Source organism: Canis lupus, chromosome 10 (genome assembly GCF_003254725.2).
Source record: "Canis lupus dingo isolate Sandy chromosome 10, ASM325472v2, whole genome shotgun sequence".
Classification (NCBI taxonomy): Eukaryota; Metazoa; Chordata; class Mammalia; order Carnivora; family Canidae; genus Canis; species Canis lupus.
This window is the reverse complement of record NC_064252.1, coordinates 27,207,165-27,219,503: the sequence shown is the minus strand read 5'-3', so window position 1 is coordinate 27,219,503 and position 12,339 is coordinate 27,207,165. Positions and strand designations below refer to the sequence as shown.

Here is a 12,339-nt window from a genome sequence, read left to right as displayed (position 1 = left end):
AGACAGTTCTGTCCTCAGAGAACATGGCTCAGCAGAGGGCAACGAGGAGATGTGCAGAAAGTGGATGAGGCCTGAAGACAAGGGGCGAGATGTCGGGTCTCTTGCACCTTCAGCTCAGCCTGCCTGGTTTTTGCCTCCCAGGCTGGAGATGAGAATGTAATTCTCTGGGGAAAGAGACCCAGTATGAAAAGGTATTCACTCAGTGTCTGCCCCTACCACAGGCATAAAGATGGTAGAGGACATACCATGTATCCTGTCACTTAAATGGGAGGCCCAGCAGTTTTAAGACCCATTCATAAACACAAAAATAGCCAAGGACACTAGGCATTTGAGGAGAGCTTCCAACACAAAGGTCAAAGACCCAAGCTAACAGATGAAAGGAACTCAGGAGGCAGAGATAACACAGGGAGCAAAAGAAAACTGTAATTAGCATCTCCAGAGAGAGAAGAAGAGATACTCTATATCCAATACCAAGAAACAGGGGCTCTAAAAAGAAAAAAGGACAGGGAAGAGCTCCTGACATTTTACAACACGATAAAAAAACAAGAACAAAACAAACAAAAAAACCCCACCCTCAATAGAAAAGCTGAAGGGTAAAACAAACAAACAAACAAACAAATAAATATAGAGCAAGCAAGCAAGCAAGCAAACAACCAAGCTTGCTCACTCATGGGAAGCAGAACGAAAAAAGAGCTGAAAATTATAAGGAAAATGGGAGGTTCAATTCACAAGTTCAACATCCTACAACAGGAATTCCAGAATGGGAGGACAAAGTGGAGGGGAAAAAATTATCAAAGAAACACATAAGGGGCAGCCCGGGTGGCTCAGCGGTTTAGCGCTACCTTCGGCCCAGGGCGTGATCCTGGAGACCCAGAATCGAGTCCCACATTGGGCTCTCTACATGGAGCCTGCTTCTCCCTCTGCCTGTATCTCTGCCTCTCTCTCTCTCTGTCTCTGTCTCTCATGAATAAATAAATATAATCTTAAAAAAAAAAAAAAGGATCAGAATCCAGCAGACTTTCCTGTAACAACACTGGAAGCTAAAAGACAGGGAAACACGTCTTCAAAATTCAGAGTGAGCATGATTTCCAACTTAGAACTGGATTCCTATCAAACTCCAGATAGGATAATAGAGTAAAAATATTTGCAGATAATTTTCAGATTAAAAAAACTCAGCACGCACATGTACACTTTTTGCCAGGAAGCTCCTGGAAGATACGGATTGACCAGAAAGGGAGAGCAAACCACAAATGAGGGAAAGATGGCATCCGGGGAACAAGTGATTCAGCACAGGAGAGGTGAGTGGGAGTCCAGGGATGGTGGTGTGGAGAAGACTCAGGACAAGAGCCCAAATGGAAGATGCCAGAAAGCAGCCCGTTGAGACCAGAGCAAGAAGAGCAGGGCTCGGGGGATTGCCTGCAAGGGAGACCCGGAGCTAACACAGGACCTGGCACATCTAACTACACAGAGATGGGTTTCTCTTTTCTGACCAACAGAAGTGTTTGGGGATAAATTAATGATAGATACACAGAAAGCAGAGCAAAAACCAAGGTAAGCAATAACCAGAGGAAAATGAGAAGTTATACAGGGAATGTAGGCTTGGGACACTATAAGGCTCAGCTTTTTTTTTTTTTAAAGATTTATTTTTATTTATTTATGATAGAGAGAGAGAGAGAGGCAGAGATACGGGCAGAGGGAGAAAGAGGCTCCATGCCGGGAGCCCGACGCGGGACTCGATCCCAGGACTCCAGGATCGCACCCTGGGCCAAAGGCAGGAGCGAAACTGCTGAGCCACCCAGGGATCCCCTATAAGGCTCAGCTTTGATCAAATTTATGGACAGGTGGGAATGCCTGTGTGGCTCCGCAGTTGAGCATCTGCCTTTATTAGCTCAGGTCGTGATCCTGGGGTACTGGGAACGAGTCCCAACATCAGGCTCCCCACTGGGAGCCTCCTTCTACCTCTGCTTATATCTCTGCCTCTCTCTGTGTGTCTCTCATGAATAAATAAAATCTTAAAAAAATATTTATGGACAGGTAATAATGCAAACACTGAATAATGAAACTGAGAAAAAACTGTATCTAGTCACAATGAAAAGATGAAGAGAAAAAAAAAGATGGAGAACTCTGTGTGTGTGTGTGCACGCACACATGTGTGCATGTGCATAAGGGGGTGGGAGTAAGATACTGAAGTCAAAGCTTCCTACAATAGGTCACTGTGTAATGTTATCTGAAATTGAAATATCAAGAAACAATAGTATAAGCATATTCTTAGGTTAGTCTAGGAAAAAAACAAAGTTGAAAAGAGTTGAAAATGCAGTGAACTTGGGAGTGAAGAGTCAGGGTAATTTTTTGTGTTTCAATTGTGCACTAGTAACTTATGAGAGAAAAATTTGTTGAGGGCAGCCTGGGTGGCTCAGCGGTTTAGCGCTGCCTCCAGCCCAGGGCCTGATCCTGGAGACCCGGGATCGAGTCCCACGTTAGGCTCCCTGCATGGAGCCTCCTTCTCCCTCTGCCTGTGTCTCTGCCTCTCTCTCTCTCTCCTCTCTGTGTATTCTCATGAATAAATACATAAAATCTTTAAAAAAAAATTTGTTGAGTTGTTGTAATTTTGTTAAAAAGAAGAACAAATGTCTGCAGTGCCCAGCAAGAGCCCACTGCCGGGCTCTGAAACCGGGGTCCTCCAGCACAGCCCGACTACTGTTCCCCCTTCTCCCCCTGCTGGGATCTGGGGGCACTGAGAAGGCAGGCTGGGGTGGGGAGGGGTACGAATGGGGGCCTCTTTTTGAATTTTAAGGAAAGCCCTCCATCCTTACCTCTGCAGGGGCAGGTTCTGTAGATGAAAGGATATGGGGAGGGAGGCAGTCTGATGCAGGGAGGGAGGAGGTCTGATTCGGAGCAGAGTGGCAGGAAAGGGCAAGGGAGGGCCAAGCCCACCAACTCAGACGCTAAAAGCTGGTGAACTCTGGGGCAGCCTGCACTTCCCCGCAGCTGCTGTGCTGTTTGTAAACTCCCTGGGAGAGGCGGACAGGCTGGCCCACAGGCTGGGGGATAATAGTGTTGCTAGGAGACATGCCTAGCAGGGAGGCAGACTTCTTACTAGGACCTTTAAGGGGACCAAGAGGAAGGTTGGGGCAGGCAGGGCCTGAACAAAGAGGCTTCTGGAGTGGGGGGACCCAGGGGACCATCTGCTTCCACCTCTGGGGCAGAGTGAGAGTGGTACAGACATCTCCCTGGCAGTGCTTTGCTTCTGCCAGGTGCCCCAATCTTTAGAGTCCCATAGAGAAGGGAGACTACACCTGCCCCCTGGACCACACAGGAGAGGATCCCCATTGGCGGCAGGGAACAGCTCTTTGCTTCTGAGGGAACCAGTGGGCAGAGGTCGCTCCTGAGCACCCATTTGAGATTGGCACATGATTGGAAAAGGATTCTCAACACCAGCCTTTGCAGCTCCCCAGGGACCTAGAGGCTTCCCTGGATCCTGCTGCTTCCAGGGACATCAGGCATTAGAGCGCTAGTTATGCCCACAGCAGGTCTCCACCCGGCCTCAGTATTCTCACCTGGCAGAGCCTCAGTATTCTCACCAGCCTGGGGATTTGATGGGGCCCCATGCGAAGGGAAGGCGCACAGGAGTGTTTGGTCAAGTCCCTTATTCATTCAGAAATTATGGACTGAGTGAGCACCTACCAAGTGCCTGGCTCTACTGGCATGGGCTCTCTGCTTGTTCCTGCTCTCCCAGAGCTAAGCCTACTCAGGGAGACGAGAGCCGACCAGGCACACATGCTGTACTTGCATGCTCAGCTGCTACCATGGTCAGGCCTTGAGGATGCACGCAGGGTGCTGGGAGAGGAGTAAGGACAAGAGAGAAGCGGCCGAGAAGAGCTTTCCAGACAGTAGGGAAATACCTGATGGTCCTGCTGGAGAAGAGGCCAGTGTGGCTGGAGGGGCGGGTGAGGGCAGGCCCGTGGCTGGAGGGGCAGTGGGGGGAGCCCAGTGTGCTCCTGTCAGGCGCCTGCATTTCCTGGCCAAGGCCTAAGGCATTTCCTGTGCTCTGCTAGGCCTTAAGGATACACGGGTTCAAAGTGGGACAGGAAGAGAGACTCCAGTTTCTGTGGGGATAAGCATGCTGCACCCCAATATCCACAAGGCAAAGCCTTCCTAGAGTCAGGGAAGTGGACAACTGGTTGTGGTCAGGGCTACCCTGCCTGCACATAAGGAATCCCGACAGCTGGCCACTCTACCTGAAACCAGCAGGGCAGACGGGGAGGAAACAGGAAAATGCACGACCTCAGAGGCCTGGGGGTGTCAAAGCAGGGATCTCGAACTCAAGGACCCCTCCTTTCAGCTCTGCTGGCCTGTGCACGCCCAGAGACTGTGGGCTTGTGACCTGTCTTAAGGTCTCTGGCCTCTCCTTCCTTCACCCACCCTCCACAGAGAGATGTCCTAACCTGCAATTTCCAGTTGTGTCATACTTTTGTATGACAGTAAAAGAGAAACTCTAAATTTCTGTGTACCCTGCAAGGCTGCTTACATCCTGTTCTTACTTCCCCGTGCCTGGACAGTGCCATTCTCCCTCCAGCCGCTGGCCTCTCCTTTGGCTGTTGTCAGCTCCCAGCCCAGCTCCCCACACCTCCTGGCCAGCAGGGCAGGGACTCTCCTCTCGCCCTGTTCATCAGCTCCCCTTTCTGCCTGGGATGCTCACCCCAGCAGCTTCATGCTCTAGGTCTCTGCTCCTTGTGTTTGCGGCTAGCTCCATGGAGAGCTACCCCGTCTCATGGTGACCAGTCAGGCAGGCAGGTGTGAGATGGCTTTTCTCCTTGCCACCCCGCGCCCAGCAGAGGGCCTGGTCCATGCTAGGAGCTCAGTCCCAGAACAGCTGATGCCTCTACACCAAACATGGGACCCGACACCCGTCAAAGGCAGCAAGTCACCTTCTTGGGTGGTAATGCAGAGTCTGCTTTTGGGACAAAGCCCTCAGAATTAAGGTACATGGGGAGGGAGGCTCACCCCTGCCACTGCTTTGCCATGGGCCCCTGGATAAACCTGACCCACCTGTACCTGGGGTTTCTATCTAAAACGGACAACTTCTTTGCTGCTCACCCCCATCAGGGACACCAGAATGAGAAATGAGACACGGGGGAGGGTCCCTGCTTGCAGGTATCTGTAAAGGTGTTGTGGGAGCCATGTGGCAAAGTGCTACACATGTGCTGTCACCTGTCACCTGGGGCCCCTGAAGTGGGTAGAGAAGCGAGGGCAGCCCCTCTGAAGGAACCCAGGGCGAGGGGCTTCTGGCTCCCAGACCCAGCCAGAAGGGGTGTGCGCCCCACCCCAGCCCTCACGCCCTCCTCACCCTCGTAGCAGTCCCGCACGGTGCCGAAGTACACGTAGTACTGGTCATTGGTGAAGAAGAGAAGGCTGAGCCAGGAGTCGAAGGCGTAGATGGGCACGATGAAGAGGATGCGGACGATGTAGCGCTGCTCGTTGGGGCAGCTATAGCAGCGCAGGTGCATGTAGATCTGGGGGCAGAATGGGGGCAGGCTCAGCCGGGGACCCAACTGTAGCCACACACCTGCCCCCCTTCTGCTCTGTGGCTGATGGGACAGATGTGCTCTGCTGTCCAGCTCTGCTGCTCACTTGTTCTGTGACTGTTACTCAACCCTGAGCCTTAGCTCCTCCTTGATGACAAAACTTCCATTATAAAGCTGTTCTGAACATCAAACCAGAGGCAGCATAAAGCTTGTAGGGTGCTCGGGCCAGTGCCACAGACCCAGAGGCCGTGAGACCACACCCAAGACTATACAGCTCAGAGTCAAGAATGGCCGGGGATCTAGAGTTGCAACACGCTTCCCAGGGACGCATGTGCACAGCCAGTTGGGGAACCTTGGGCAAGTGGCACAGAGGAGGCCCTCGATGGATATTTATATCTCCTTGCCACCACCCCGGGCTTCCTAACGCCTGGTCCCTGGGGTTTTATGGCAGCAGCATCTACCCTGTGTGGGGGACAGGAGAGATCCTCTCTTCCACAGAAGTTGGAAAAGCGTCCTGGCTGAGTGGCTGCAGTGACATCATCTTGCATCTCACTTTCCCATCTGTCAAACAGAGGCAGCACTGCCTGCCTCCCTGGGAAGGTGGGAGAGTGAAATGCAGTTTTTAGAAAGCTGGTGGAGGGGAGGGGATGGCAGCCACACATGAATGCCAACACCTGCTCTGGCCACACTCCTCAGTCCCAGCAGCCAGAGTCCTGTCCCAGCTCTCGTGACTTCACACTCGGCCCCGCCGAGTCCTGGGCTCACGAGGAAGAACATAAAATATTCCCCAGCTGTTCTGAGTCAACTGCCTTGGAAGCGATTAGGTTTGCAGAGGGACAAGGACACGGGACAGCAGGCGAGGAGCTGACAGGGATCTGAGTTAGCTCAGCTGCCCTTCTTCAAACCTTCTTCCTTGGGCAGCCAAGGCAGGTCTAGCCCACACCTGCCTCCTCTGGGACCGTGAGGACAGGGGGACAGGAGACCTGACCTCTCTCCTGGCTCTGCCGCCAGCTTGTAGGTGACTAGGCCAGCACCTAACCACCTCTACGTCTCAATTTTTTCATCTGAAAAGGGAGTCACTGCTGTCCAGATGCTCTTGCAGGTCTTCCTATAGCTAAGGCTGCACATGTCACCTATTCTGACCCATGGAAGGTGAACAGAAGTGACGAGTGTCATTTCTGGACTGAGATGGTTAAGTATCCCGAGTGGCTTCCGCACACCTCCCTCCTCCCAGAAGCCGGACGGATGGCACCCTGAAGCTGCAGGATGTGGGAGCCACACAGCAGAGCCTGACCCATGCGGGCCTGGGACAAGAGCAAGAATCAACTCGACCAGGTGGAGCCCCCAGATTCAGATTATTTACCACTGCAGCAGAGCCTGGCCGGCCTAGTACTCTGTTGGGACTAGAAAACCTCTCAGGATCCTTCCAGATGCCCTCAGTGGCTCTCTGGCTCAAGGGCCCCTGAGTGGTCTGGGTACCTGGTGACAGGTGATGAGCAGGGCTGTCCAAACGAAGAAACCGGAGATGGCCTGAGCAGCAGTTGTCATCAGGAACACGGGCTGCTCCATGGCCGTGGGGCTGCCCTCGGGGATCACAGACATGCTGGGCGAGGCTGCCATGGTCGTGGGTGACGCTGGATCGGGGGCCAGTGCGGCCCCCCTCACTGTCATGGTGCTTGGCAGCAGGGGGTCCCGGAGATAATCCCTTGCAGTAAGTGATGACCTGCCCTAAAGAGAGGACACCGCAGTGTTAGCCTCCTCCCCGGGTGAGTGGCAGCATGGTAAACAATCTTCCAGGTCTCTACGTCCACCTTCAGATTGTAACTGGACTCTGACCACGTGTCTCCCAATCGCTATGATGGTCCCAGCCCCTGCTGTGTCTCCCCTGGATTCGTGAAACAGGCTCCTGAGCAGACTCTCTGCTTCTGCCTTTGCCCCTACTGTCCAGTCCCCACAGAGAAGCCACATGAGTCTTCTAAGACATTAGCCAGACTGAGCCACCCCTCTGCTCAAAAGCTCCCAGTAGCTCCCAGCTCCTTCGAAGTGTTAGCTGCTGTCTGTACCATGGCTCACAAGACTGCCCAGTGGCTCCCCGTGGCTCTCACCTCCTACAATTCCCACCTTGATCCTCCTCTCCAACCACACTGGCCTCCTGCTGCTCCTCCACTATGGCAAGCCTGCTCCTGCCACAGGCCCTCTGCACTGGCTGCCACCCTGGTCTGCCACACAGCTCACTTCTGCACTTCCTTTAGATCCCTGCCCTGACTACCTGCTCACACGTGGCCATGCCTCCCCCACCCCAGGCACTCTCCACCCCTTTATTTTTCTCCAGAGCACTCCTTCCCGCCTGACTCCCTCTGACAAAGCGTACATTTACTCATATACTTATTAGCTGCCTCCTTCACCAGAACATAATAAGCATACAGAGGGCAAGGGCTCTGTTCTGCTCACAGCAGGATCGGCAGCACCCAGCACAGCCCAGTCACATGGCAGGGGCTCAGCAAAAACCTGCTGGATCTGTGCATCTTCACACTTGCCAATCCAGCAAGGTCACTTTGCCACTTTATCTCTTCAGAGACCTGACCTTTTCTTGGCCACTTCTCCCCAACTTCCCTAACGGCTGACCCTCATTCTTCATCATCCCTCTGTCATCCATCCATCTAGCCATTTTGGAGCCTTTGTGGCCCACCCTGTGAACCTTCAAACAGCTCTTTTAATTCAGTTTTCCATATCACTCTTTCTAAAAGCCTGCCTTCCAGCTTCCCCCAATCAGAGACCTCTATGTCACATGCCTTTGTGCTTCTATGTAACATGCGACTCTGTCACTGGCTCCTGTGTTAATGCTCCTGAGGCTGCCCACTCTTTGAGGCAAGACCATATTTCTGTCTTTTAGTCCCCAGCACCAAGTTCAGCACCAGAGCCATTTATTACATTTACCTTATTATCTATTGATTTTCAGTCTTTATTTTAAGAATTTGAGCTATTTCATGGAGAAGCACACAGAGATGAAGAAATTAGTATAAAGGGAGATTCTGGGTGGGAAAATAAAGATGGGAGTGGATGGGACAGGGGCTGGCCTTCTAGGGTCCTATCCAGTTATCCCATGTGGGTTCTCTGCCGGCTGCTCTTCCCAATGGCAACTTCAAGACCCATGGTAACAAGCTAACAATTTTACATTAAAAATTAACCCAGATGCCCCCAAGGAAGAGCTGCTGTCACGGAGTAAAGCCACTCTTGAGAGGCTGGACGGTGCTGTACCCAAGGGCATCTGAGTCCTATGGCCTTGACAGGCATCCCTTTCAGTTTTGCCAGCTGCCAATGGGCTGGTCAGTGCCATCCTGGAGCCACTGAGTCTGTGGCAGAAGCCCTGGGAGACTAACCTGCAGGGCGACCAGAGGATCCACTGACTGTGAAGCAGAGAGCATGGACACTGGGGAGAGAGCTCTGGCTGCAGCTCAGGTCCCAGCCCCACCTACAACCAGCCATGTGTCCCCACACAGCTTTGCTGGGGCCCTGGGAGGGGGGTCTCTGCAGCCTGACCCAGAAAACAGCCAAGCCCCAAGCTTGACCATGTCAGCCTGAGCCCCAAGGTCAGCCGAGATGACCTCTCATGGACCCTTCCAAGCCCCTGCTGGTATTCTCAGCCAGAGCATCTTGGAACCAACAGAGACTTCCGAGGTCCACCCAGGCCCACAGCCTGATCCTGGATGAAAAGGCTCTTTGCCTACTGTGTCCCCACACTCCTGGCTTTGCCCCTGGTCCCCCCCATATGTCTCCAGCATCCCCTGCCCCCACCTGCACCACATCCGCTCTTAGCTCTAAATTTTTACCCTAGGAGAGCCCTTTGCATTTCTGTTTTCCCGTGAAAATAAGTGATCTCTAACATACTGACCAAGAGATGAATCTGATTTAAAATAAAAAATGGAGAAGGCATCTATATAAAGAAACTCAAAACTGGAGAAGGTGTCTATATAAAGACTGGTGGCGAGCTCTGAAAAAGAAACAGCGACAAGTCTAAGAATAGCTCCTGTAAGTATGGTTGCAAAATTGGAAACCAGTGACAGAAATACTTCTTTAAAAAAGAAGATCTGGGTTGTAAATCATCATCTTTGTCTATCATCCCAAATTAAATGAATAAACACTGGGAATTAGGGGGGAGGGGGATGCCTAGAGGAAGTACAAATACTCCTAAATCTCCAGCTTCCAAGCAAAGGCAGGCTGGTGTGTCAAAGGCTGTTTTGTCCACCACAGAAGCAGTGCTGGGAGGCCCACACAGGGGCACTGCTGAGCTGACCCTGCCCACGGGGAGGGGACCTGCGCCAGGGAGGCTATTCGGCTGTGGAAGCTGGGTGAAGGCTCTAGGCCCAGCTTCTTCCTGGAGCTTTGCATGTCTGCCACTCAAGTGCCCCTTTCCAACCCCAGAGAGACCCTGGCATCCCCCATGTAGGTCAGCTGGCTCACAGGCAAAAGTCTACTCAGAGAGGGTGGACGACTTGCCCCAAAACCAGGGCGAGAATTCAAACTCAGTCCTATAAACACATTGTCACCCCCGCACCTACCAAGTGGGGGCCCCCACGAAAGCAGCCCCTCCCACTCCAGAGCCTCCTTCCCGGATGCAGTCCTGTCTAGCAGGCCCGAGACCCTCTTTGCAGAAAGGGGAGGGAGGTCCTCTGCAGGGAGGGGCAGCTGAAGCTGGAAGGGCTCTGGGGCCCTACCAAGCTCACCGTGCTTCTGGGTTTGTTCACTAGCTCTTTACTTGACTCCAGGCAGTACTCATGATTTACAAATTGTTTTCCCTAGCATCGTCTCATGATTTTTTTTTTTCCCTAGCAACTTTGAAGTAAGTAATATTAACTACATCTAAGAAAAGAGGAAAATGATGTGGAAATTGGTTTTACAGCCCCTGGGTAACACCAAAGGATTCCAGGATTTTCATGATATCCCCCCAAAACACATGAATTAATATTCTGACTCACAGACACAAGGTCCCTGGCACCAAGAAACAGGTAAGGACAGTTCCTCTGAGGGTGTTGATCCCTGGGGGCTCACTTGCCCCCAGGGCCTGAGGCAGCACACAATGCTAGACCGCACAAGCTGTTCACAGTGTGTGTGCTGGGGATGGGGGACAGTCACTGGGGTCCTGTCCTCTCACACTCGAGTGACATCAATAGCAATGGCCAAGGCTGGGGGGAGGGCCAGGGAAGGCTTCAAAGTGGCAGGGACTTTGGGGCAGAGTGTTTAATTAAGTAGCATAACCAAGCTTCAGCTTTGAGGCCACCCAACAGGATTCCTCCAGACTCCACCATGTCGAACTTGGACAAGTGACTTCATCTCTGAGAACCTGGGTTTCCCATCTATAATATTTCAGGGTAACCTCAGAATGGCTGAGGGCATACAGTACTTTACAGAGGTCCTATTAATAGAAACAGAATGACCATTTTGCAACTCCTAATGCAAATACTGGACATACTGGACATAGATATGGATCCTCGATGGATGATAAAACCCCCTAGCTAACAAGCAGTCTGGGCAAGTCAAACTCTGACCCCACAGTCAAGATCAACATCACCAACATGGGGCTGAGAGAAGTTTCCAGCCTCTGATGGGATGCATGGGGAACATACGGCACCACCTAAGAAGGACCTTTGCCCCAAAGTGAAATGGGACCAAAACAAGCCTCCAGAGCTACTACTAGTATCCAGGAAATACACAGGGTAGTGGAACACACTAAATGATATCATAAAAAAAAAAAAACACATCTAAAAAAATGATATCATGAGGAAGCAGCAGCCAAATCTAGAGTACAGGATAGTCTACAGGACAAATAACTCGATTTCACCAAAAAATCAGTGGCTTATAAACAAAGGTGCTTGAGGGCTGTTATAAGAATACTCAAGAGACATAACTAAATGCAACATGTGGACCTTACTGGATCTTAATGCTAACAAACCAGTGATGAAAAGACATCTTTGAAATAGGTAACACACAGGAATTCTTGTCAGTTACATTAGGCATTAGGCATGATCATGGCATGGTGGATATAAAAATCCTTATCAACGAAGGAAGAATCATCTTTTCAATAAACAGTACTGAACAACTGGACATCCAGAGGCAGAAAAGAACAAACCTTAACCTAAAACTTTATACCATATACAAAAAGTAATTCTTTTTTTAAAATTTTATTTATTCATTCATGGGAGACACAGAGAGAAAGAGAGGCAGAAACACAGGCAGAGGGAGAAGCAGGCTTCATGCAGGAAGCCCAATGTGGGACTTGATCCCAGGACCGGGGGGGATCATGCCCTGAGCCAAAGGCAGGTGCTCAACCGTTGAGCCACCCAGGCATCCCCAAAAGGTAATTCAAAATGGATCACAGATTTAAAGGTAAAATGCAAGACTATAAAGTTTTAGAAGATACATATCTTTTTTTTTTTTAAGATTTTATTATTTATTTGAGAGAGAGCAAGAGACAGCAGGGCAGGGGGGCAGTGGAAGAGGGAGGAGACACAGACTCCCCACTGAGCAGGGAGCCCAATGTGAGGCTCTATCCCAGGACCCTGATATCATGACCTGAGCCAAAGGCAGGCACCCAACTGACTGCATCATCCAGGCGCCCCTGAAGACACATATCTAACAAACGGCAAGCATCTAGAATATAGCAAGAATGCTCAAGCTCAACAGTAAAACAAACAAACAAACAAACAAACGAAAACAATAAAAAAATGGGCAGAGGGGACGCTGGGGTGGCTCAGCGGTTGAGTGTCTGCCTTCAGTTCAGGGTGTGATCCTGGGTCCGGGGATCGAGTCTCATATT

The 12,339-nt window shown here is 51.3% G+C and overlaps 1 protein-coding gene across 2 annotated transcripts in view; it reads right to left on the bottom strand.

Annotated features, from left to right (window-relative positions):
• Positions 1 to 12,339, bottom strand: part of TMEM184B (transmembrane protein 184B) — a 49,653-nt gene that overhangs the window by 18,000 nt on the left and 19,314 nt on the right. For both annotated transcript variants that reach the window (XM_025460188.3, XM_025460197.3), the window contains exons 2-3: positions 7,005 to 7,253; positions 5,348 to 5,513 (exon numbers count right to left, since the gene is read on the bottom strand). In XM_025460188.3, the coding sequence (XP_025315973.1) occupies positions 5,348 to 5,513; positions 7,005 to 7,196 (358 nt within the window). In that variant the 5' untranslated portion in view covers positions 7,197 to 7,253. The remainder of the gene's footprint in view (positions 1 to 5,347; positions 5,514 to 7,004; positions 7,254 to 12,339) is intronic.